General features: G+C 46.2%; 1 protein-coding gene across 1 annotated transcript in view; it reads left to right on the top strand.

Annotated features, from left to right (window-relative positions):
* The window catches only part of LOC144469774 (lachesin), a 259,484-nt gene extending 248,348 nt beyond the window's left edge, over nt 1-11,136 (top strand). The window contains exons 10-11 of the mRNA XM_078180383.1: nt 5,747-5,845; nt 11,063-11,136. Coding sequence (XP_078036509.1) covers nt 5,747-5,845; nt 11,063-11,136 — 173 coding nt within the window. The remainder of the gene's footprint in view (nt 1-5,746; nt 5,846-11,062) is intronic.
* The last annotated feature ends 15,259 nt before the right edge of the window (nt 11,137-26,395 follow it).

Genomic DNA, 26,395 nt, shown 5'->3' with positions numbered 1-26,395 from the left:
ATTACATTATCAATAAATTAAAGAAAAATTAATTATGAATCAATCAACGAAAAATTGCGTTATTAATAAATTGTAGAAAATTTTGATAGTTAATAAATTAAAGAAAAATTGTATTACAAATAGATTATAGAAAAACTATATTGCCAATAAATTATAGAAAAATGTTATCATTAATAAATTAGACATTGTTAACGAAGGTAATTACGTTATCGTCGAGGTGCTGCAGTAGAAACAGTCGTTCATAAACGGGCACGGCTTTCTGTGGTATTAAGTTGCACACGCGATGCACCACATTTCTGTGGAACTGTACATTTTTAGAGGAACGCTCTGCCGGAGCTTTTATTTAGTTTTCTTATGGAGCAGACTACTCTGCTTAGACGTTCTTTTGTGTCGGTGATTCAATTCCGCTAAAGAAACAGAGCTTTGTGCCTCGAAGACTCCATTTGACGATTATAGGGTATTAGACGTCGACTTAGTCGCCTGCCTACAATCGCTCAATATGCCTTGTATGCTATCACCGGCACACATGTATCGGAGGCGGCTTAATACTCCGGAGAACGCGGGACGGTTCTACCCTCCTTCCCGCCCCCAATCCTAAATGATATGTTTATGCCGCACTTAACATACGTTCCACGGCGACGACGCATGCAAACGTGTTCCACGTACAGGGTGTCCCCGAACGACGACAGCTAATTATCACCAGGCTGCCGATACTATTCCTATACAGTAAATATGGCTGGATGAAATTTAAAATAATTAAAATATGAAGAGAATTCCGTTAGATCGTTGCAAAAGTAATTTTGTTTCTTTTTCTTTTTTGGAAGCTGTCTGTTTGCACAACTGAAATTACTTTTGCAACAACGTAATATGCACCATTTTTAATTCACTGAAGTCGTTGACGAAAGAAATCAATTCTATTAAAAATTATATAAGAAATTTACTCTAATTTGAGATTCGATCTTATAATTTATTGTCCGATAGCTTTCTCGATTCTGGAATTTATTATCCAAGAAAGAAAGGAAGTATATTCGATCCGGTAAGGGGAATCAACGAGAAATCGTAACGCGCCAGTGGGCGTTGTTAATTGTCCAGAAGCGTTTTCTCCCTAATTAGGCAAGGGGTGGGGATTTTTCGGACGGGACACCCGGTACATTATCACTGCGGCACGGCTAGGCCGTTCTAATTTGCAATCTTGGAAATTCGTTGCATTTCAAATTTGACGCACACCACTGACGAGCAGGCTGTTTTGCAAGGCAGAATAAATGGAAATGAAAGTGTAAAGCTTCCCGCTAATGATCCCGGAAAATGTACAGCGGCCCGTGCGCGCATCGGAACGCTCGTCACATTTTTCGGGGCCGGGCTGAATAATTCCCGCAGATGAAATTCTCTCGACTGTGTCCGCCGTTTCTGTTCCGTTCCGTTCCGTTCCGTGTTTCCATACGGCATCGAACCGACCTAATCTTGTTCCGAAGCTTGCGCGACTCCCGAAGAAAAAGGTCGAGGTTTCATCGTCGAAATCGATAGTTTTGTTTAAATTGAATTAGAAGCATCGCGAGCAACTTCCGTAAATTTCAGATAAATTTCGCAATCAATATTTTTGGCCAGTATCGTTGAATATTGGCTCTAGATTAGTATGGCAATGCATCATCCGATCGGCCGCCGCGAGCCTTTTTCGCGTCCACGACACGAGCCCCGAGAGGTTCGTGTAAAATCGATAAAAAATGCTGCAAGAGACTTACTAATGATCCTTGAAAGTAAAGGAAGAGCGTCGGAGGTCTTCGGGCAAGATATTTCCGTGGCAGTTTGATTAAAGACCGGCGCAACGAGAGATTTGTCTAGCGGTCCTCCGTCGGTCGACAACGAGCGTGAAATTTGCATGAGCCGTTGGGAATGCCGCGGTTTTTCAGTCCGGTTAGCGGATTCGTAATTTCTGGAGGACTCATTTGGCAGGAAAATGATGGCGCGTCCCCGCGGAAAGTGTGTCGTCGAGCAGTTCCGGGGGAGCTGGATAGAGTATATCCACGGTATGCAACGCGAGTGTACCGCCACCGCTAATGTTTGGCCGAGATTTGCATACGTCTGTTCGGCCTATCCATTGCTCCGTACACCGGCGCATCTCACCTTGTTGTCCGTGGACAGTGTATACGACCGGTTAGGCCGTCGCCCGGTCTCTATCGGCGCGGCTATTATACAAAGGGCCGAACAAGTGACTCACGGCGCAGGCGTGTGTACCGGGATGATCGCCCATTACCTCGCCGAAATAGGGTATTGTGCCAAGACCGTGTTCCCGGTCGCTCGGCACCGGTCGTCCAGCGGCGCCATCGCCCTGTGTGCACCGTCGTCCTCGCCCTCGTCGACGCCGTCGCCGTCGCCGTCGCCGTCGCCGTCGTCGTGGCACGGCTTTTCCTGATCTTCCATCGCTCCGCGCCGCGTCGACCAACCGCCTCCTTCTCGAGGCCGACGACTTACAAAATCTAATCAGCAGAGCGTCCAAGACAAAGCGCGGCCTCTCTCTCTCTCGAGCAGCTTCTGCGACCAGCTCCAGCTGGAAATTAAGTCCTCGACTGCCGCTGGCTGACAGGGTTTATCGATATTGTTTCGACGGGCACGATTCTCCGGAAGAGTTTCCGGGAGCCGCGCTTCCGGTTACTATGGAATTCAGGCTAACGGGGCCGCCGCGACGAGTACCTGCTCCTTTTGATAGCGGAATTATCCGACCGGCTGGTCACCGATGCTAATCGCCTCGCCTGCGTGGGACCAGATACTCCTGCAAACTTTCTTTTCCCTTACCAAGTTTAGACACTCTCTTCTTCGTTCGACTCTGTAATACGACATTCTTCTAATTGCATTCGCTAGGGATTCCTGAACATTTCATGCTATATATTTTTCTCGAATATCGAGAAGAAACGTATCGAAAACAAGTCGAGCAAATTCATCGAGCAAATTGTTGTCTCGTTCGATGTGTAGAAATTGTTTCATTGTTCAAATCATTTTATTATTTAGAAAATTTGGAAAATCGTCGTCCACCTCGCATTCCTTTGTTTTCTAATTCGAAGTTTCTCTTCTCGATGCCAGCGATTTCGAACAGAAAAATAAAAGGATTGTTTCAAGTGGAACGCATCACGATGGAATCTCGAGCTTCAGAAGTAATAAAATCTCGGAAGGACGATTATACGTCCTCGATCGCCTTGGTCGTGGAGAGCCGCGCTCGCCTAAACGAGAGCCTAAAGTTTCCCCAAACCGGCGACGTGTTGTGCGTTCGCTAGCTGTTGTCCCAAGCTTCCGGTACATTTCGGGTAGCTTCTGCAGCAATATGCCCCAGTTTGGATACACGAACATTAACATTATTCGCCGGCGCACCGACTTAACTTTCTGCAAACAATACAACAATGCAGCACCGGTTACAGCCGCGAAGACTGAACTTTATCGGTGCGCCGAAGCAAAGCAATCAACGCGAAACAAGTCTTTGATCTCGTTCGATTTCAATCACTCGAAATCGGTTAATGCGACATGATCTCGCTACGGCATTCGTCGTCGAAACTGAAACTATTTACTTCACCGTTGATAAGAGTACCCCATAGTTGTATTTCCGTTACTTTGAAGATTAAAAACATTTCGTCATAAAATCTATACAGTCTGGTACCCGTTTTATATTTTTTATTCACGGTACTTGTCTCTCCATTTTATATTTATAGAAATATAAGAATAGTCGAAAGACGAACTTTGACACTTGCAATGCTTGCAAATTCAAAGAATCGGAACTTTCAGTCCTTTCCGCAACTAGAGAGATTACATTTTCGTCCCTTGCACCGTTTTTTTACAAACGCTCGTCAATTTCGCGTCGAAGGTTTTCTATTTCTACGAGGAGGTCTACGTTGAGATCCGTTGAGAATTCGGGAGACGTCGAATAGCCTCGGAGACAGGCGTGTGACGGCTGATCGATGGTTCGACTAATTTTTCTGGCCACAGGTGGTGGACAGGGAACCGAGGACGCTAACGAGAAAACCAGAGATCCGTGAATGGATTCTGTTGACGTTGGTGCGACGCTAACCCCGTCAACGGGACTCTTCCTGCCGCGAAATTCGGTTTCCCCGGTCGGGTTGATGTATGCAAATGGATCCGGGCTTGTAACTACAAAATTCCTAGTCGGCCGAGGTTACGCGCGGCGCGCAGTATTAAGCTCCAACTGGAAAGCTTCTTTCCGTTCTGAATCCAGTCTGCTCCCGGCCGGCTTCATTTCGCGATTCGATCCGCGGCGCGGACTGGACGTTGCGCGCTCGAGAATCCGTTCGCGCACCAACTATACACACACACGCGCGCGCGCGCGGCAAGGATAACAGAATTGTGTTTACTCGTAGTTTGCATGCTAGTTGCCGCGTTTGCCACTCACTTTACGCGTAACAGGCCCGTAAACATCTTCAGTGAAGAGGGCCACTCGTCGTACGTCCCCTTTGTCCGGGCTTCCTTTCCACCTCCGGCCACTTCCTTCCATTCTTTAACCCGTTCCTACCACCACCACCACCACCACCAGCCCTCCTCTCACCCTCGCCGCCCTGTCCTCCCGCTGATCCCGCCCAAACACCCCCGCCTCCTTGGCCGCGACCCCATTGTTTCGACGGCCTTTGTGCCCCTTTGGTTTCATCGCGCATTCATTCGTGCCCGGAAGTCGCGAAGATCTAGACCACAGAGAGTTTTTATGCCCGGCGACCGTTGCGTTGCGATTTTCAACAGCTATTCGGTACCCTTGATCGCGTGGACCATCCCCTGGAAGATACACAGAGTGCCTCATTTGATGTAACTCTATTTTTTTACTGCTACAATTATTTTCTGCGGTAATTGATTCTACGTCGAAAAATAAATTGAAGAGAGAGAATGAAATTTTTTCATTTATTCTTTTGGTAGTAAGCAAATTTTTGTAGCTTAATTTTCGAGAGAACTAGGGTGGTGGATGCGTCGAGTTTGAAGAAAACTCTTTTCAAAATAAATTACTATTTATATGGAATAAATAATAAGTGACGAATAGCGCCAATTAAGCAATACATGTCAACATGTCAACAGTCGCACGACATTCTATATAAAACTACAGTTTTATCGGTTAAAAAACGGTCGAACATTTGTTGGCTGTGTTTAGCGCGCTTTAATCGAATAAAAGAGGAAGCTTGCCGACGAATATAAAGGAACTGTTTATACTGCAATGCACACGAAGCGATGAATTGGGTTAATTGCTAGGCTACCATACTTTGCGAACCTATGTTGACGCGATATTCTAAGGACGCACTTGTAATTTATCGCTAGTACCACAATTGGTTGTACCAGTTGATGGAAACTCTTGAGTGGTTCGAAGCCTCGATAAAACTGCAAATAAAGATGACTGTTCGTAATCGAATATTCTATAAATGGTGCTAATTTCCGCAGACAATTTGCGCCATTTTTCTGTAAAACGATACAGCTTCGAAAGAACACGGTATCGTCGATCTCGCAATCGTTCGGCTGTGCGTTGCCTGTGAAAGTTTTGAAAAATATTCGATCGCGCGGGGGTGCTGCGTAAAGATTTTCCAACAACTCGACAAACAAACTCGAGTCCCTCCGTAAACTTTGATCTGCTTAACATCGGCGAATAAAAAATGGAACGATTCCCGGAGAACTTTGGGATTTGCATGAGCCCCTGGAACTCGGGGGTTTGTGATTTCAGCGTTTGCGATCGCGTGTCAGATCTTATTCCGACCATCGTCTGTTTTACTTGCAGGTAATAAATTCCAGTCGAACCTCAACGAAATCGGGAAGTCGGAGCAAAAATCGAGCGACCCAGATAGGGGAAGGAATTACAATTGGCCCCCAGACAGCGGTAAGCTCTGTTGCTGTGTGTAACTGTGGACTAATTTAAACGAGACAGCCGTGATAGACACGGATAACGTCTTCTCGAACCCGCCGCCCCCTCCCAACCGTTCTTAGAATTTTATTCCAGTCCAGGCGCGAGCAGGAGAGTCGATATTGTAGTGACTCCTGACGTCACGCCGCCGCGGCCTGACACTCTCGACCGCTCTCGACCGCTCTCGACCGCTCCCGTTTGTATTTATAAAACGATAGGCGGACGCGCGTTGCTTTCTGTTTAAATACGAACGCGTGACGGGAATGTAGATAACGCCGTTTCGCGCGCGCGGCTCCTCCTGAATAATCGCCTGGGAATTTTAGCGAATAATTTATACATTTGAATATTGTATCGGTAACATTATAATTTGATTGCATATTCATCGGTGTCCGCGTCATGGGAATATCCGTTGGGCTATCGTTTTCTCAACCATGGATTCCGCAATACAGATGTATCAAGAGATCCGCGCGCACTTCATTCAGAATTTACCCCTTGCGTTCGCCTGTGTTCCGTAACGTTGCGGTTTGCTAAACAATTCGCACGGTAACTACTCGTACGTAACTCGTACTAGACTACGGTTGTTTCTGCAAGGTAAAATGACGAGAAATCGTGAAAATAAAAGAAATTATTGCGCACGTTCGATTACTTTGATTTTATTCGATAATCTCAGGAAATACTTGGCGAGCCATTACGTGTCTACAATCAGTTATTCGAAAATGCGGCATTAATTACAAGTCTTGAAATGTTCAATTACGAACGAGGTTCCTTCGTTTCTCGCATGAGCTTGTCACGCGAGTCGAAGAATCTGTCGATAATTTCCTGTTCGCGAACGGAGATGAACCCGTCGAAACTGGCTTTCTGGTTCCAACGGACGAAATTTCTGTCGAAGCAGCTCGTCGGAAGACAACGTTTCTTTCCGAACCTACTGGGAGGGATGAGAAACGTTGACTGACGAGTTACTCAATAACGAAAGGATCACAATATTAAGGATTGTAAAAGAAAAAATCAGAAACCGAATGTTTTATCGATTACGGGGTTCTACTGTTAAAAATATATATGTTCAATGTATTCGTGTCAAGGAAATTGAAGAGATAAAGAATGAAAAATTTGTTGGATTATCCTTCTGAATGGTACGCTAAAGTGCTGCAGGCAATGAAAGAGGCGAATCTTAACAAAAGCAAAGTTTGTTCAACCATTAGGTTCCTTTAGATTAAGCTTTACTCCAACGCATTCGTTGTTAGCATATTCTTCACTGTCCATCTTCATTATGAAAGCGTTCATTAAACTCCAACGTAGCTTCCTTATGGAATATTCAAACAATTTCCCAAGTAATGTAATGAACGGTCGAATTGTTATTTTATGTTCAATCATGACATTTGCTATGTTTAATTATGACTGTAATCAATTTTAGTATTTTTGAGTTGGGCTCGAAATAATTGATATATAGTTCACGTTTCCCATTCCATTGACAAAGAAATTCGCTTCCACCGAAAATGAATATCGCAAATATGGTAAAATGGGCCACAAATTGGCTGTAAACAAAACGTGGAGGTAAAACAGAAATTGCAATTAGAAAATGAATTTTTAAGTCTTTAAAGGTCCAAACGCGTTTACATACCGTCCGATCCAATCTATTTTTCATACGAAGAGAAATTATTTAGCAAAAATTTTTATATAAAGTATAGAAGCAAAAGATTATTCATTTGTTAGACAAACACATCGATAGGCTCGATCGCCGGTCGCGGGTCAGGCTCAACGCCGCACGGAATTCCTCTAGGCCTCCGGCATTATCGGAATATTTCTTTCCTCCCCCGCGTCTCTCTCTCTCTCTCCCTCTCTCGCTCTTTCACAATTCCAGCAGGTTCTCGCCGTCCGTCCGTCTCGCTCGACTCTCTTTCGGAACGGACGGAACACAGCCGCACAGTCCCAACCTCTCCCGCCCGTTTCTCGATACAGAGAGCGCGGCCCGGCCGCGCGATGGTTTCTTTTTAAAAGAAATTTGCATAATGGCAAAGTGTGAAAATCCGTTTTCTCCGCGGGCTCGATCCCGATAGTCCCGTGGAAGTAGGTAATTTTGCTCTCGGGGGCACCGGGGGAAAAAAGAAAGTCGCGCCCGAGCCCTCCGCAACTTGATAAGTACTCTTCCAGTTCTTCGGGAACCCCGGGAACCAGACCCGGGCTTCGGTATCGAAGGTCGAACCGTTTCCCGGACCATCTTGTTCGACGGTAAATTCGTTTTCGAACTGCGACCAGCACTCTCTCTCTCTCTCTCTCTCTCCCTCTCGAGCCCCCGATATATATTCCTGATCCCCCGGACCTACGCTGCGACCCGGACCCGGAATCGTCCGGCGATGGATTTCTGCCGCCATTGCCGCCTGCGAATTCTTCACCATACGCTGCGCCATTCCTCCGACACACTGTCCACGGGAAAAAATATATTCTACGCTCTACTTTTGCTTCTTTTCTTTTTTTAGTTAAAATGATTGCTTTTACAATTTCATTTTAAAATTCGTGCTTCGTGTTACGTATTTTTTCCCAATAATACTATGATATTTGGAGGGATAACTAAAGGAGCAATGTAAAGGAATTTGGCTTTCATTTCGCTCAGCTGAAATCAATTGTTTCTATTTTAATACGCTGAAACCGTATCCAGCGCCACGCTGTCCGCTTTCGCCTCTCGAATCTCACAAATTTTTCCATTTATTCGGATTGCGACAATGCATTTATTGTAGTCTATTCAGTACGTGGACCGTTTATTTTGAAAGCTGTGTGCGCCTATTTTCCTTAAAAATGAGATATCGCATAGTTTTTGATTAATATAATGTAAAATAAAAATTACTTTATAACTAGTTGATATTAATATCTCAACAAAAAATGCCAATGCCTTGTTCAATCTAAGAACAAGGGTTTAGTCCTCCGTAAAGCTAATGTTAAGCTCAGGAGACTAGTCTTTCAGCGCTGGTGAAAAATTCGCCGGCAGCGTTTCGATAGGTGGATCGTGCGCAAATTACCCCAAAAAATGTGGGCCGTCGCGACGCGTGATGCGGCATCATGCGATTGGCGGTGAAAAAAGACGCGCGGCTCGGTCGCCGCAAAACCGCTTGGAAAAAAGAGAAGCGGCGCCGACTAAAAACAGCAAGCCGTGGTAGAAACGCGGCGCAAAACAGGCGGAAACGAAGAGGGAGAGAGAGAGAGAGGCGCGCCCTCTCTCCCGGGAACGTAGCGGGAGGTGAAAAGTCGACGAATGTCGAGAGAGAGAGAGAGAGAGAGAGAGAGAGAGAGAAAGGGAGAGGGAGAGGGACTGGTGCCGCGAAGACCGGAAAAGGCAGTCGTGGCCGGGGAATGAGCGAACGGTAAATGAGGGCGGGGGATGATTGGGGTGAAGGCCCACCCGGATTGTTTCTGATTTGTAATTAGAGATGAGTGGGGCCAGGAGGAGCCGGCGGAATACATCTCTTTCGGAGCGAGTAATAGCTGAAAGTATAGGGCAGGCCAACCGGAAGAATAACTGACTTCCCATTCTCTTGCCGACTCCCTCCCTGGCCCGTTCTTCGTCCGCTCCTTCCTTCCTTCCTTCCTTCCTCCGCAAAGTCTTTGCCTCCCCCCGCCCTCCCCGGTGCTTATCCTTCCGCAGGCTTCTCCTTTCTCGTCTAGCTGGAAGGATCCTTCGCGCAACCTGCCTGTCTCTCCCCGCCGACCCTGCATCCTGCATCCTACGCCCTGCACCCTGCACCCTACCGGAACAACAGCCAGACTTTCTGTGAGAAGTTCCTGGTTCCGCAACTACCGGATAGCCGTTCTCAGCCTTTCGGGTCTACTGACGCGATTTTTACGGCGGCCGATCGCAGACCGTTGCCGTCGTAATTTCCCTCCCAGAGTCTTCCCTCTTCCCCCCGTTTTAATGCACCCGGCTGCAGGAAATGGGAGACGACGGGGAGAGATCATCTCCTCGGATCCCAATGTCTCGCAAACGCTGCGCTCGTTTATGCGAAATCACGCACGCGTTTGAGAACGAAACAACCTCGTTTTAACAAAAACACATAAACATTCGCGATGCCTCGGAGAACATTTCTGTAAAGGAAAAACAGAAAATTCCTGCAGCTTTCTCTTCTTCTCGTCGCGTGCAACCTTTCCGCGAGCCACGCGTGGGCACGAGAGCTCTTTCATTAGGGAAAACAGATGCCCTTTCCGAATCACTGCAACCGGGCTATATAACAATCCCAACAAACTGAATATGTGGAGCACGTACGTTAAGTTACGAGGCTAAGCTAACAATTCCCTGTACCTTCCTTCCACTGTGACCGCGCGCCGGTGAAACGAACGTCGCGCACCGGCCCGAAACGCCGAAAAGCTGGACAAGGCTCGATGCTTCGAAGCAACGAATATAATGCAGGTTTATTGTATTTGGAAAAAAAATCGTTCGATCGAGGTACGGCCAAGGAAAGAACCGTCAAGATCGGCGACTCGCACGCCGGTGTTGTTCCTTGTTAGAACCATCCGAATTAATTGCACTTGCAGACTTCGAGCCGAATGAACTTTCGCGCAAGCGGAGACTCTCCCTTAACACACTCGCGCCGGAACGCGTCGTCGAAACTCCCAAACAAACCCGTTTGTACTTTAAACCGAATTGTTTGAACATTCCGCTCGAAAATCTGGAGTGCTTCAAGTACCGTTCACGGACGACGACATTCCCAGAAATTATTTCATACCGTCGACGTGCTCCGCATTTTTGGAATCACTTGTAATTAAAACTCTCTCGCGCGTCTTGACACGTGGCAAATGAATTAGAGTAGATGCAACGGCTGCGGCCAGTGCGTCGTTCCTGGCCATTTTTATTATTATTACTTGTATTTTCCACTTCCCAGTTGGCTATAGCTCCTAGCGATCAATGGAACTTCAAACTTAGAAGTAGTGGACACGATCTATGTATTATGTCTGAAAGCATAAACGAAAGAACTATTTTCGCGCTATTATAAATATATATATATATATATAATAGCGTAGAAAATTAATCTTCTAAAATTTTCGTGTTTCTTATATAATGCAAGTCTCCGAGAGTATTTTAGTGGTATTTGTATAAATCCTTAACGCGATCAGAACCGGTACTCCTGCCCCAGTTTAACGATTCCTTGAAATATTAACGATCATGCACCGAACTTTGCAGCATCTAATTTTTCGTCTCCTCTGTTTCAGACTCGAGCGCGGGCCTCGCAGTGACGAGCTTCCTGTTAACGATCCTCCTGATCGCGGTGTCGATCATACGATAAACGGAAGAGAAGAATCGAACGCCTTCGCGCACTGTAATTACAGACTCGGTTAAAAGCGAACAGAACAAACCGAACGAATGAAGTTAACAAACGATGCGTAGCACGTACACACGCTCTATACATGGCAAGGTACACGCGTACACTCGCGAGCGCAGTCCGATGAAGAGGTGTACGCGCGTGTACCAAATTTTAGGTGTTTCACGGAAAAAGCTGGCATTTCGATCGTATCGCGGAAATTTATTCGTTACCGTTTGAAATTAGAGACTTTTCGAAACGATCGCGAGGAAGCATCGCGCCGCCGATGCAGCGAAGTAAATCAAACGCCTCTCTCGGCGACCATTTACCCGGCGCGATTTATTACTCTGCGATCCGATGTCGTCCACCGTTGATTCGTCTTTTCGGGATCCATTTGATCCCGAAGATCGAATAAATTAATATCCAACGAGCGAAGCCGTTGTTCTGGGACATTTAAAATTTGGCAACGGCGGCCACTTGGACGACGACTGTACATACCGACACACATTACGCACACTCATAGAGACACACGTACACAGGAGAAAACAAGGGGAAGTAACGGACGGAAACCGACTGAGTATTTAGGTAGTGCCGTATTACGAACGGATCAAGGAGAGGCAGAGATAAGTAACTAAATAATAAGAAATAATAATTTACGCGTGCCAAGTCAGTGTAGCGCAAAAGTGTCCAAAGAAGACGGAGGGAATAAACGAGCTGCCGCGCGATGCCGTGCGCGATAGAGATCTACAGGAAATAACAAACGGGGCGAAACGCGAGCGAGCGAGCGAGCGAGCCAGCCGAGCGAAAACGAGAATTTCTACGGAGCAACGAGTATGCACGAGGCGCGGAGAGGACGCGTGGGAAAGGGTCAAATCACAAAGTGCAACGACTATCGCTTTCAGTGTAACATATTGTATAACGCCGCGTAATGTCGCCACAGAGACCGCGCCAACGATCTCCAGTTCTGCCCGCAAATCGAGCGCGAGCGCGCGCGCGCGCACGCGACCGACCGCCGCCGATTGCTTCACGCCTTTTGCGCTTCTCCCGCGAGCGATTGATGATCAGTCATTTACACCCGATTCGAGCACGCGAACACCTCCTCTGAACTTCAGCTGCGGAAACTGTCCCCCGCCGCCGTTGTCACGGCGAAACACGCGCGCAATTTCATCGACAACCGAACCACAGAATTCGTCGGAGGAATCCTCGTTTCGCATACTGCCCTCCGCCAGAAATCAACAATTACTGGCTGCCTACAATTTACCATATTGACGTCAAGAGAAGAACATTTTATTTTAAAACACCCAGCATAAGTTTGGTCCCAACCCTTCTGGACAGCCTGCATAATTTTGTCGATTTAGCATGTCGTGTAGCAGAACACTAGGTACACTTGTTCCATCAGGTGAATTTAGGATTAATAATGGGAGAGGAGGCAGCGCGCACGAGTCAGCCGTAAGTTTTTCTTCGGCGCGATCGAATCAACCCGCGCGTAATTCGTCTTCGCGGCAGACTGCTCCACGAAGTTATAAAGTTAACCTTTTCCCATGGACGGCCATGGGACGAACAAAAAACAGTGATGCGAGCACAAATTGTCTCCACCATCGATTTCGCCGTTCCCCCGGTTCCCCAACCCCTTCAGACAACCCCCCCCCCCCCCCCCCTACCCGATATTCTTCTTTTTATTCTGTCTGCAAAGTGTCCTTTCTGTTCACCCTCTCTCATTCTTCCTCCCTCCCTACCTCCCTCCCTCTTCTCTTAGCTCGTTCTTTTTCTTATATACGAAATCGTGGATCCCATCTGGATACTTGAGATTAAAGCGTCAGAATCGGCACAGAAGATGCTCTTGCATGAAGAAATACACGAAAAGATGAAGGGGAACAGGGGCTTGAGGTTGAAAGTGCGAGGACGCCAAGGATCGACGAATATTAAAGAGCGGTACATTATTATTTGCAAATGTCCTCGAAGAACCCTCCTTCTCTTCCTCTTCCTCCTGCACCTCCTCCTCCTCCTCCTCCTCCTCGTCCTCCTCCTCCTCCGCCGCGCCATTCTTCTTCTCTCTACTCCTCCACCTTCACGGCGGCAGACATCGAACAGAGTTTTCTCGTTACCAACTCGTCGAAGACGTCCTCTTTTTGTCTTAATCGGCATTCCTTTCTGACTCGACACATTGTCTGACGAATTGAATAATTGCTGGCGCCCGTTCACTTTTCTATTTCAGCGTCGAAATCGTCGATTCCACTTCCAGCTATAAACAAATTTTACTCCGCGAAACATTATCGTAGAATGATGATTCTTTTTTCAAATTGAAACACGGAATTTCTAGTTTTAATCCGTTTATTCCGTATACGATAAACATGCCTTCACATTTAAAGCGTTACAATTATAATTTTCTTTGAACAGTGTATATTATTATTTATACACCGTTAACGAAATTTGCTACTTTAGAAAATGAAGTTCGCTACTTTATAAAAAGAAGTTTCTTGGATACACCACGGAGCTTAAAAATATTCCCGTCACCTCGAGTCGACTGATTTATTAACCTTCGTGTCAAATATTTTCAAACCTGAAGAATAAATATTACATTTCGGAAAAGATATAATATTTAGATGGATAACGTTGGATCGATCATTCTAAAAATTGAGCGGGATAATTTAGAGTTGAGTTAGAGTTAATTAACTTCATCATTTATTTCGCTTGTCTTTTTGACAGCTTCACGGCCGCGCCAGAAGCCTGAAAAATTTCATAGCTTTAAAATATTTTATCGAATTAAACCACAGAATTAAAAGACAGATTTGTCGAAAAGCGGGACTTGCGCCGCTTGAATTTTAGGCCACTCCGTATAAAGCAGCAATGAAATTCGTCGGATGAAAATAACCCGGTAAAGTGGTCGAGACACGGAAGTCTTTCCGCTCGATAAGATAGTTCGACGCATGCAGACCAGTCTTTGTCTGTAGTAGGGAAAAAGCCGGGTTACCGTTCGAGAACGTAGTCTTTTGGCGTCGCCCGTGACACCTGTGAAAACGGCAGATGTACCTTTCACGAGAGTGCCAATTACAGGCGGAAAAGCGCACGACTTTTTCCCCTTTTGTCTCGCCCTCGAGAGTGTCCTCTGTGGATATCCGTGTAAAATCAAGCTCGACCGGCGCCACATACGGCTCCCTTTTCTCTTCCGTTGTTGCACGCACTTTTGTTGCGCTCTTTATCGCGTTACTCGTCCCCCCCTTCCATGCGGCCGTGTGTCCCTTGTCGCATCCGCGCGAGAGAGGAGCAGGAACCTCGGGGCATTCTATAAAGATTAATTTTGATATAACGCGACCGTCTCCTCATTTTCTCCGTAATTAAAGTCACACTCGCAGCTCGAACAACGGGGTCGAGTAATTATACGAACAACCGCGTCCGCTTCTAAACGCCTCTTCCGCGCCGCACCTATCTGCGACCGTTCCGCGACCGCGATCAACAGACCAGCAATTCAGCCAGAAACTCTCCAACCGAAAACGATCGACTTCCATCTTCTCTGATTGAGACGGATCTTCCGAAATAGCGCAGAAATATTTCTAAACATCCGCGAGCCGCGAACAAACGTCGGAAACAAAGCGGACCCCGTCCGATCGTATTCGTCCGGGTTTCATTAGTTCGCCCGACCGCGAGCGAATCAAACGTTTTTATCGTGTCCTAAAAACACCGAAATCCTTTCACGTATAATTTTGCAAGTTTATCGGCGACGCGAAATACCACTCAGCATTTTTCGGCCCTGCCAACTTCGACTATTACTTGTAATCACGAACGTCAATCTCGACGTCGGGTCTACGGTTTTTTTCGGGGCCGTTCCCTTTTGTGCCCCGGGGCGAATTGTGTTTGAAAAATTCATAACGAGGTGCAGTAATCGCGGGCACGTACGCGTCACCTGCACGCGGCGCATTGGAATTGATCAATTTGCCGAACGAACAAGTTGTTCGCGATTTCCTAAGTTGATAGTAGGCTCCAAGCCCGATGGACTATAGTCGATCGATCGATCGATCGCAACGACGTAAAATATTCGCAGCGAATCAAAGTATAAAATTTCTATTTCGCATAAATACCTGCAATCTATTAGGAAGCGATAAAGCGTATCGATCGGTTGCAGCGTATTAATTAGAACTTAATTAGTCTGGTCTCGACGGAAGGGTTTTTGAAAATGCCGGCGCAAAGAGCGGAGCTTGCGTTACACGATTAATTTATCGGAGTGTTAGTTAACCGGGCTCCGTGTTTATCCGTGAATGCACAAACACAGCTGGGGAATGCCGGTTTAAGCGGGCTTCGAACTACTTAGGAATATCCATTATTCAGCGTACATCTTGTTTAAAGCAACAGGTTCGAGAGACCCGGCACTCGCCGCGAATGGGTTAACGGGCATGATGGATTAAAGAAGGGTGCCTCGAGGATTACGCGGACTTAGCCAACGGGGATCTTTAATTTTGTCATCGGTTAGAAGACAACCGGACCTCGGATCCGGAAGGCTTCGACGTTTCGCCAGGGACGTCTCATTTCCCCCGGGCGAATGATTCGAGTTCGACGAACAACTGTGTCCCCGGTTATTACGTTCACTCGTCGAACTAGTTCCATCTATTGGAAAGCAAGTACGTTTGTCACGTCTGGTTGTTCCTGCACTTATCGTTTCAGACTTTCGTTAGGATGAAATATGTTGTGATATATTATATTATAATATAATAATTATATTGCTGCGTTGAAATTGTCGATAGATCTCCGTTATATAAATTATGTTTCGAGAAACTATTAACAGACGGTGTTTATAAATAAATTGGCTGTTACCAAGTTGCAGCTGCCCCGTCTGCAGCAAACATATTCTGCGCGTACGATTCGTCTGTAACTGGACAAGCTAATTATGAACTCTGCAGGATTAAAGCCACGAGCATATCTGAATTATTCCAACTGAAGTTCCGTGGATGATCGCGTGGAAATGTTTGTGTAATCATGAAAAATTCCCGAATACTACCGACGTGAACCGATTAGGCGAGGCAAAAGTTACTCTCGACTTTCATCGGGCCCTCCGGGCAGCTGCGGTGGCCGCCTCCGCGATTAACGCGTTCGCTGCCACGCGAATAAACAATTGCTGCGCACGTTTCGGTCAGATTTTTCGCAAAGAGAAACTTCGGCGATTCACACAGGTTTAGATGTTAGAGAGAAGAAAACACATATGTACAAGAAATGTAAAAGTTTCCGTTCTCCTGCAAAGAAATTCATCGAAAAAATACAATCGCTATGGGTATAGCGTAGGGGTGACTGGGATAAGTTGATACACGAGATAGGGTTGATGGCAGCGTTCTGCAAAATTACATTGCGATTCAATGATGTCGTAATTCGTTATTCAGATCTCCGTTCAATGAAATCATTTACACAATACTGAGCAATTGTAATTGTGGTACATTTAATTGAATCATTAGCTAAATTACATTAATTACGAATTGTGATGCAATTGAATGGAAACTACGAATTACTAAATAATATAGTAATAGGTAATGATACAACAAATGAGTATACGAAATAAAAACGATAGCAATTCATCTCAGTTCTTCAAATGTCTGGGCTGTAACTTTAAGAGCTGTATTCCAATTATGTTTTACTTCAATTATATTATAATTCAGTGTATAATTCATGTGTCAGCTTAGCCCGGCCTCTATTAAATATGTATACAATAAGGCATCGAATTAAGACAGTTTCGGCGCTTGGGCGGCAAGACAGAAGAGGTGCGTTGGCTCGATTACGAGCTAATTATTCGGGGACAGAGAACAATTACGTCGCATCTAACATTATACGAATATCGGCCTGAATATGATAACGTTCGACGAGTCAGTTGGCGGATCCTGTAAATACGAGTAAATAGGCTAAATAAGTAAATATAGAAGACATAGGCGCAAGGTGTTCCCGCGACGTTCCACCCCGGTGTCGCCGAGCTAACCAATTCCGAACAGAAACGATCCCGGGATAAATAAAGATTTCTTTCGAGAGTCTCCCGTCGCGGAAACACTATGTCCTGCTTCGCATTGACTTAGAGTAAGTTCACCGAAGCGTCCGGTTAGGTATCATGTCATGGCCGCCGATTGCTCGAGCGATCGAACCTCTCTGGCCAACAGAATCGATTCTGCACCAATAAGTCTGCCCTCCGATTTCTCGTAAATGAAAGAAATTGTCGCATGGCTATTGCGAGTCTATATTATTTTAGAAACTAAAGAATCTAAAGAGACGTTTATGCTTGTTCAATTTATGTTATCTTTAATTATTCCTTCCAAACTTATTTTCTTTCGATTTAACTGTACGATACTTGGTTGACGGGCTGGTGAAATTGTCCGACGATTAAACTGACAACTCTTAAGGGATTTGGATTGAAAAAGTTAAATTTATTAAATAGAAATAAACACGAATTCATACGAATGAGCGAAATGAGCTAACGAACGAGGGTGAAGCGAATCGATTCTGGTCGAAAGCGGGGTTCGAAATTAGGCACTCTCGTTTCGTTGATTTCCCGTATTTTCTATGGCCACATTGTAAAGAAAAGCGACCCGGGGAGGGAGGAGAGAGGGGAGCGGTGGCGGCGGCGGCGGCGGCGGCGGATAAGTAAATAAATACCGATAGGGAGGATATTTTGACCTTAGCGTAACGCTGTAACTAATTCGACGTGAGCGAACGGTCGTCTTAGCGGTTAAGTGGTTTTAAGTGGTCGGCCGCATCGTTTCCGCTCGAAGCAGGGGCGGTGGCAGCTTCGAGCCGAAGTTAAATTGAAGTCAAACGGAAACCGATCCCCTCGTGTTTTCCTTAGGCGACACCGAGGACGGCACTTCGGTAGATTGGATCTAGTTCTCCCCGTATGGACGGTGTACGCAAAGTGTGGCGCTGATTAAAGCGTATATCGATATTTAATACTGTCGTCGGCGAACATTCTACACCGTTGCCAAAACGTTGAACAGCAACTGCAGCGGGTGTGAGAGTGAGATATAGAAGCGTACGAGGTGTACACTTGAAATCGGGATACAGGAGAGACGATTTTCGACGCGGTAATAAATCGATAATGCGCAAGGAAAATTTGCATATAAGGCATATCGCACTGTAGATGAAATTCAAGATATCGAGTGGTTCGGAAAGATATAGAAGCTATTGGAAAATAATGAACAGTTTCCTTTTTACCCCAAAACATTTATTAAAACATCAGCAATATTAATGCTACGAAAAGTTCCAATAAATATATTTGTGTATACTCGGCAGAGCTCTAAAACCAATTTTTTCGAGAACAGTTTACAGAGCTTAATATGAAAAAATTAGCAACTTATTCTCGCACGAAGAATCGTCTACCGACGTATCAATGTTTCTGGTGCACCTTGCGCAGAGAAGCAGAAACAGAACTCGAAAGTGCCACCCCTCTGCTCTCGATGGTTTCGCGTTTCACCTCCCTCCAAATCTCCGAAAACGAAAGTAATCATCCATGTCACTAGAAAAGGCTGTACACAAAGTGAGAGATAAATTTTGATATTGTATTATTTCCGTTTGGTAGGGGAGAGACAATGTTAGAGAGCGTGAATTATTTTAGGAGATATTTAGGACGTCGACTGTATGTAAACAGCTGCTCAAAATGAATCCCCCCGCCGCGCGTGCGACAGGACTCTCGGAGTTTAAATGTTATCCCAGCAGGCAAAGCCCCCGTTCGTTCCTCCCTTTCTATATATTCCGCAGCTGAAATGCTTCGGGCGTAGCCAAACGTCGAGTTTCAAAGGAAAACGATGCCGCCGAGACTTGCGGATAAAACGAATTAAACGCGAAGGTATATATATATATGTATACATAAACAACAGAGTATAAATATATAAATATATAAATACAAATATACGAATTAAGAGGGGACTATTGAAGTAATGATATATCATAAATATATAAATATATATATTGTATGTTACATGATATATTATTATAAACACTATTATGCTTTGCGCCGTTGAGTTGAATGTTGTTATTTACATGGGGAGGAGAAAATAAGAGGAATTCTTATGGATACACTCGACATATGTAATAAAATGCGGGCGAAGTAAGTGCCCCCGAAAATCTACCACCGTCTGTCGTCTTGTCTTCCCCCCTTGTCTCATTTGATCCGCATCCCTCGATACCTGGCCGCAGCAGGCAGTCATCCCCAGGTACGTACTTTTATACCTTAATCGACGATTTCTTAGATACGAGGGGAAAAAGAGCGAGGGAAATATTCGAATCGATTAAGTGATTTAGTTCAGCCTGTACCTGATATCGAGAGTGAACGCGCACATTAGGGTGAAGCAGTTTCGAAAGCATCAACGAAATCTTAATTGGCCTCTCCTATCATCGGATCATGGAGAGGCTAAGAGAGAAAAGTGAACGCCGAGGAAAGTCTGCGAAAGATCCCCTGGTTTCGCAGAGCGGTGGAGCATAATTGGCGGAACGTATCGGCCTGAGCGCGAGTAAGTCGATAGCCGGGGAAAGGCGGCCGGAGCGTCCGTGGAAAGTCACACCGGCGGCCCGTAAGCCGCCTTGGATCCGAGGAGAATTAATCCCCCGGTTAGTATGCGGCCGGTGAACCGGTTGTTACAACATCGCCGGCAATAACCCGCGAAATATTGTGTAAAGGCTCGTATAGCGTGCCGCTATCGTCGCACCTACCGGACGTGTATTCGTTGTGTTGAACTTCCACGCACCTATCTTACCACTGCAAACACGCGGCCCTTCCCGCCCCACGGCTTTTAATCTGCAGATCTTAGATAGAAACGGCACCGGCCGTGGATTTTCCACGGCGACACCTATCTCGATTCGACGGCCAGTTCGACGACATCCGCCGCGATCCCATAGATCTGACGGAAATGTGCTCTGTCATTCAATTCTCGGCCGGGAACGTTTCCTTTGCGCGCCTCGATTCCGCCGCCGCCGCCGCCGCCGCCGTGATCTTTCCATCGTCGGCTGTCTCACGTTTACGAAACACTGTTTTCTATTCGCATTACGCACGCCGATTGAAGACTGTTTTCCAGCGAGGAGAACGAAAAGGATCTCTCGAGACTCCGTAGTCTGCCCCGTTGGACGATTAGACTTTTTAAACGGAATAAACGGAGTTTTTCCAATGAACCTCGGTGTCAGTTTGCTAGCTAAAGCGTGACGTCACCGACGTTCGAACTACTTTGAGCTAATTCGGCTTCTCAGATCTACTTATGACACGCTGTTCTAGCTAAATTAAACGCCGCAACGCTATCGCTAGATCGCGCTAGTAGTCAGCGCTAATAGTCGGCCTCGTCCGGCTTGCCATTCCTTATCTCGTCATGCGAACGTCGGTTACGTCACGGCTTAGCCGACAGCTCGACACCACTGATTGCAGCTTTTATCTACTTACAAGAGACGATATTTCTTTCAACTTGACTTTATTTTATTTCTTTTTCTACTCATCTGCTTACCTTCGAAACTGCAATTGAAAAACTGGTTACAATAAAAATATGTCAATGTTTTATGCTTTTAAAGAGATACTATTGAAAGGGGAAAAATGCCTTGCTTGTGGAAAAAGAATAACCGTCGTATGCTCTTCGCCGAATTCAATTCGCTTGATGGAACAACGTTTCTTGACAACGTAAAAGTTGTTAAAAGAATCGCGGAACAGCGTTTCAGTGACTCTAGCTTTGCATTTTGAAATGAATTATTGAAATCTACAATGATTAAAATTCCAAAGAATTAACAGGGAAAAACGGCATTCCGTATATTTGTATTCTCGAGTTTCGGTCGTCAACACCGCGTCCCGTTACGATAAATGTTTTCCATTGCCTTGATCGATACGAAAATGCGCGGAGCAAGAACGCGCTGGGTTCGCGTAAAGAAAATGGAAAAAAAATTGCAAACAACGGGCAACGTTAGTAACGAGGCAAAACAGAACGCGATTCGCCGAAAAAAAGCAATTAACGTCCGTCAATATTAAAAAGCCGGTGCGCCGGCTTTCTGTAAAATTACCACTCATTGAGCAGGAATTATTTCTGCCGCGGGAATCCAAGCGGGGGCATAAAATTTCTATGAATTTATTTCCCAACGAAGCCGGAAAGCGATCGGCAATTGATCGGCGCGCTGTTGCAGTCGCACGCGCACCGTTCGGAACCCGAGATTACGTACAAACACGAAAAAATGAACAGAAAAATGAAATCTCTGGCGGGGCGCGCGTCTGGCGGCGACCCGGGGTAGCCGGCGACACGTTAACGTCAAACTGTCGACAACCGTGACATTATGTGGCCGTACCAGAATTAAAAAGTGACGGTGGCGCGAGCGCCGCGCCGCGCCGCGCAACGCTCCCGACCGGCTGCACGTGCGATGCCCAATGTGCATTGTGCGATGTGCAATGCGCAACGTGGAAGCGTGTGCACGGGGCACGACAAAAGGATTCTCTGCGGCACCGCGTTGGAATAAACAACTAACGATTCGGAATTGCTGCACCGGTGATTGTAACTGGTAATTAGTTTCCGAGCCTTAGGACACTCGCAACATTTCCGTAATAAAAAGCTTTTAACCCCTTGCACTATTGTAACGAGACAGAATCGTGATCAAGATTCTTAGGATAAAAGAATATTATTAATTTCATCTAAATCGAAATCAAATTGAATTCTTCTGTTACCAAAAATGAAATAGAAGAAAATAAATGAATGTACAAATAATTTGAAGGTAATTTTAGAAATTACCTCCTGCGTTTGAAAATTAATTTTGACTTCAAAATCGGCGTCGAACGATAATGTAGACGATGGTAACGCGATCGCAACGAATGCTCTTTGCGCGGATCCAAACCCCATCGAATTTCTGGCCGGAGCTGCGAGGGCGATGCGCGGTCATTTACAGCACCCTTTGGGGTTAGGCGGTGTCCTGCACGGAATTTCGGGGTAGTTTCAGGTGAGATGTGCCCGCCTACCCGTAGAGGAAGTCACTCGTCGCCGGGCCGAGATCTAATTAGCTTTGGGAAAGCGAAGCCGCGTTTTCGGAGCAATTAACCCTTCCGCGAGGCCCCGTTCCTTCGCACCCGATAGAACCCTCGGATTTATTGTTTCCCTTCGGACGAAGAATACGTTCTAATAATATAACACAGCCGATCTAGCGTCTGCAGGCGTGACGGCGCGTTTTAATTAAATTCACGAGACGTAAAACGTGCCGTTTGAGCGCTAAAATAACGGATCCCGGAGACGCGACCCATTCTGATTAAAAATCTTCTTACGGTGAGAAATGCGAAACGAGCGCGCGATGCGAAGCTGATATTTCGCGAGTGATCGACGCGGAAATCTCGATTGCGGAAAAGTCGTCGCGAATGAACGTGTGGAAGAAATTAACCCTGAACGGAGCGATGTCGTCGCATACGCGGTAAAAATCAATAAACCCGTTAAACGAGGCAGAGAACTTTGGAAGGATAGACGTGATTATTTCAATGAAAATGTATGTTAATGAATTTTTATAAGATAAATATTTTATTCTATATTTTCCATAGAAACTTTTAGAAGATAATTTCTCTTCGTATGAAAAATAACTTGGACGGACGGTATGTAAACTTGTAATACTAAGCCAAGGGGCCGCTAAGAGTTATTATACTTTTTTCCTTATGATTTCTGGGCAAAGGAACTCCGTCTAAATTCGTATACATCACCGCCCTTCGAAAATCCCGTAAATTTTCCATTCCATCGGGTCGCGCGCCGATCTAAAATCTGCCGAACGACTTTCTCCATTCAGTGGAGCGAATACCGTGCGGGATTTTCCGTGCTGAATTTTGATCTGCCGGCGAATCGGAATTGTCTTATTTTTCGAGTGCAATCCATTCGAGTGTTCGGCCAGCGCGGAGACAATACGGATCGGAAAAGGATGATTTCACGGAACCATTGTGCCGCCGGCTCCCGACGATTACCTGGCCCCGCACATTCTGCGGAACACCGTCGGACATTCGGCGGTATTCTATTAACGAAAAATCGGCCGTGGGAACGATCTTGATTACGTCTGTCGATTCATCCGCCGGCGAATCATCCGCGATGAAAGGCACGAGTTAATTCAATCACCATGCCTAGATCGATCCCCTGGCCGGGAAGCCGGGAAGCCGAGAAACTGCGATCCCAGCGAAACATGCGATCGAAGATGTCTCGTCTCCTCTCGACTCGTTGGCTCTCTTTCTTTTCTTTTTTTTTTTATTGAACCAAATCTCCGATTAGGATTATTAGCGACATCCGCATTGCTGTTCATTGGAACTTAGGATTGACAGATTCTATGGAATCTATAGTAATTTCAAGGAATTTCTTTTCACTCGTATAATAGGAGTTTATTAACTTATAAATGTCAGGTAGAATAGAGTTCGATTTAATATCGTTGAAGTAGTTGGATAGTGCAGAACGGCGATCTTCGTTCTCTCGTAGTTCCGATACCTTTCGCGCCCCGTAAATACGTAAAATGTAATGCTTCGCGGGGAACTTCTTACCCGGGTGGTTTCATGCTCTCTTCGCGTATGAACTCTGGCGCGAACGAAGCGGCCGAAAAAATTTCGCGGTGGTGTAAAGCGAAATAAATTTGCCGGAAATGACAGTCCGTAAAACCCTCTAAATTAGCATCGCCGGCGCGATGGATCATAGGCGCCGAACACTCCGAAGTTTACAGTGGCACGCCACGATCCTTTCACCAGTGTTGGTGTTTCTATGTTGAGTAGCGATGGCTCGAACCGCACCGCAAACTATACCGCGGACAATCTCTATTAGAAGAACGATTTCCAACTAATCGCGTCGATGTCGAGGCTATCTGTCTGGCGAGCGCTTATCTCTGCCATGGACAGTGATAACGCTTGATAACGCCTCTTTAAATTACTTTCTTTCAAATATTTCAGTATTGGATTAAAACAGCGTTACAGACGTGTCTGGGAAATTTTGTTGAGATCGATTGAGATCATGTCCGACGCTTTCCACCGGAGACGGAATTGTTCGCGATTCGCGACCGATTGTTCCCGGTTGGAGCCATCGCTGACGCGAAAGTTTCCAGCTATCGATCGTCCGTTGTTCTTACTACCTACGCGTTTTACGTTTTCTTCCCTGACGAAGGTGAAACGGGTTAACGAAGGAGAGAATAAGGAGCGGTGTGGAAACACGGTTTCCGCCTCCCCCCTCTGCTTCGCTCCTCTCACTCTCTCGCTCTCTCTCTCTCTCTCTCTCTCCGTTGCTCTCCGGGAGCCGCGTGCTCGAAGCGCTCCGTTACAATCCATAAAATCGAGCTCGTGCTCGCTGCCAAGGCTCTCGTTTACGAGCCATACGCAAATTTAAGATCTCCGTCGACGATCAGACCAGCGACCGCGGGGCCTAGCCCTCCCGCCGCCACTAAATCGAGCTGATAAATCTACGGCGAAAGAAACGAACGGCAGAAACAGTTGCGCTGCCGCGGCGCAAGCAAATATTCATAGGTTCGATTCTATTTCACGGAGACCGGCAATGCCGACCCGGGGACTCGTATCCGACATTTTACAGGCGGACTCCCGTTTTCATCGGTCACACACAATGGAAAAGTGCATGGTTATGTATTTACGGCCGGGATCGTTCTCATTAGCATCGGTCACGTACGCCGCGATTCCGGATGCGCGGTTAAATGCAAGCGGGAACAGAGCTCTCTCTGAGAAATTATGGCCGCCCGCTTCGCAACATGTTGCGACACAAGCATCGATTGTTTCGAAAGCGATAAGCAGTCTTTATTGCGTTTATCACGGCGATCTTCGGATCGTCTGCAAGGCAGTGAAAGCGTTCGAAATATTGTTTGAAAATTATTAAATATTTAACGGTCGTTCCTGTGTGGAAAATTTATATGTTTTTATATATGTACCATTTTTTTAATTTATCGAAATTCTCCAATTATGGTGGTTCATGCTACAGTCGTATAAGTGGTAATCATATAAGTATTTTAAAACAATTATTTGGAATTTAGAGTCAACATGTCCCCGAGTGGAAAGTGATAATATAAAACAGCTGCTTTAAGTGGCTCCGTAAATCTATCGTTAAACCAGCACGAAACAAGCTCTCTGATCAATTTGAATAAGCAAGGCTTCGCTGTTGCCGAACGGAAGGTATCATTTTCGTCCGCAGCGTGGCTGCTATTGTTCTTGCCACTCGGTTAGACATTCATAAACGCCGGGCCGAAAACGTTGTCGATCATGCGACCTGCGTGGCCTGCTATTATATCTCGTAATCGTCGAGATGTTGACACAACAGAGCATGCGAGTCCCCCGGTGTTTCGGTTTGGTATTCACGGAATCGCGGCTTGTTAAATAGAATAGAGAGTAGATAGGGAGAGTTAGAGAGACAGAGAGAGAGAGAGAGAGAGCAAGGTTAGTTCACTGTCGGGTCGGGGCGGTAGTGCCCCGAAGAAAAAGGCCTCGTGAAACCTTGATGAGTCGAACTGCCGGCAAGTAGGCATTGTGGCGGATTATGAATTAAATTCACCCTCGACTAGGTTCGTGCCAGCACTTGGTTCCCTTTACTTTACTCCATAATACGGTCCGTAGCTCGCGGCTACCCCTTTGGGTCTTTTCCTCGACCATTCAACTCCCACCCTCTCTTTTCTCTCTCTCTCTCTCTCTCTCTCTCTCTCTCCCAGTCTCTGCGTTTCTCGCTCCGTCCACGAGCTCCTCCTCTATCTTGATTCTCTTCAGCTTCTCTCCTTGATTCTCGAGAGACTTCACCAAAAGTGGCCGCCACGAGCGGCATTAAGCGGTGTCTGTATACGGTAGCCCGCGTTATTAGCTCCTTTCTCCAGTTAAGTTCCTGTCTTTTTCGTTTCCCGTCGGTGTTTCCCTTTTTTTCCCGGGGACGTCTGACGGCACGATAACGCGTCCCGGTTTAATAGAGCCACGTCCGCGTTCCACGGATGGTCTCGCCGCGCCGCGCCGCGTCGCGTCGGTTTTTCGGTTAACGGCGCCGCGAGTTGTCTCTAACGCCCGGCGATTACGCTGGACGCGCGCTTATGTGCATTCGCGTTTCCGGACCGAATCAGATTAACCCAGCCTCTCCGCCCATTTTGCGAACGCGCGGCGCCGCTGCGCGCCCGTTTAATAATTTTCGTACGCCCGCGAACCCTTTTGCTTTCGAAAATTCGAGACCCCTGGAAATCTCGCTTTGATTCCGAATTAAACGGCCCGCACCTTCTTACCGGTCCGGGACTTCCGTGCGAATTGCTCCTGAAATTTCAGCCATCGTGTGGGTACACCTTTGATATCTAA

This window comes from Augochlora pura, chromosome 5 (assembly GCF_028453695.1).
Source record: "Augochlora pura isolate Apur16 chromosome 5, APUR_v2.2.1, whole genome shotgun sequence".
In the NCBI taxonomy this organism is placed as follows: Eukaryota; Metazoa; Arthropoda; class Insecta; order Hymenoptera; family Halictidae; genus Augochlora; species Augochlora pura.
The sequence above is the reverse complement of the archived record's forward strand: the minus strand, read 5'-3'. Positions and strand labels throughout refer to the sequence as shown.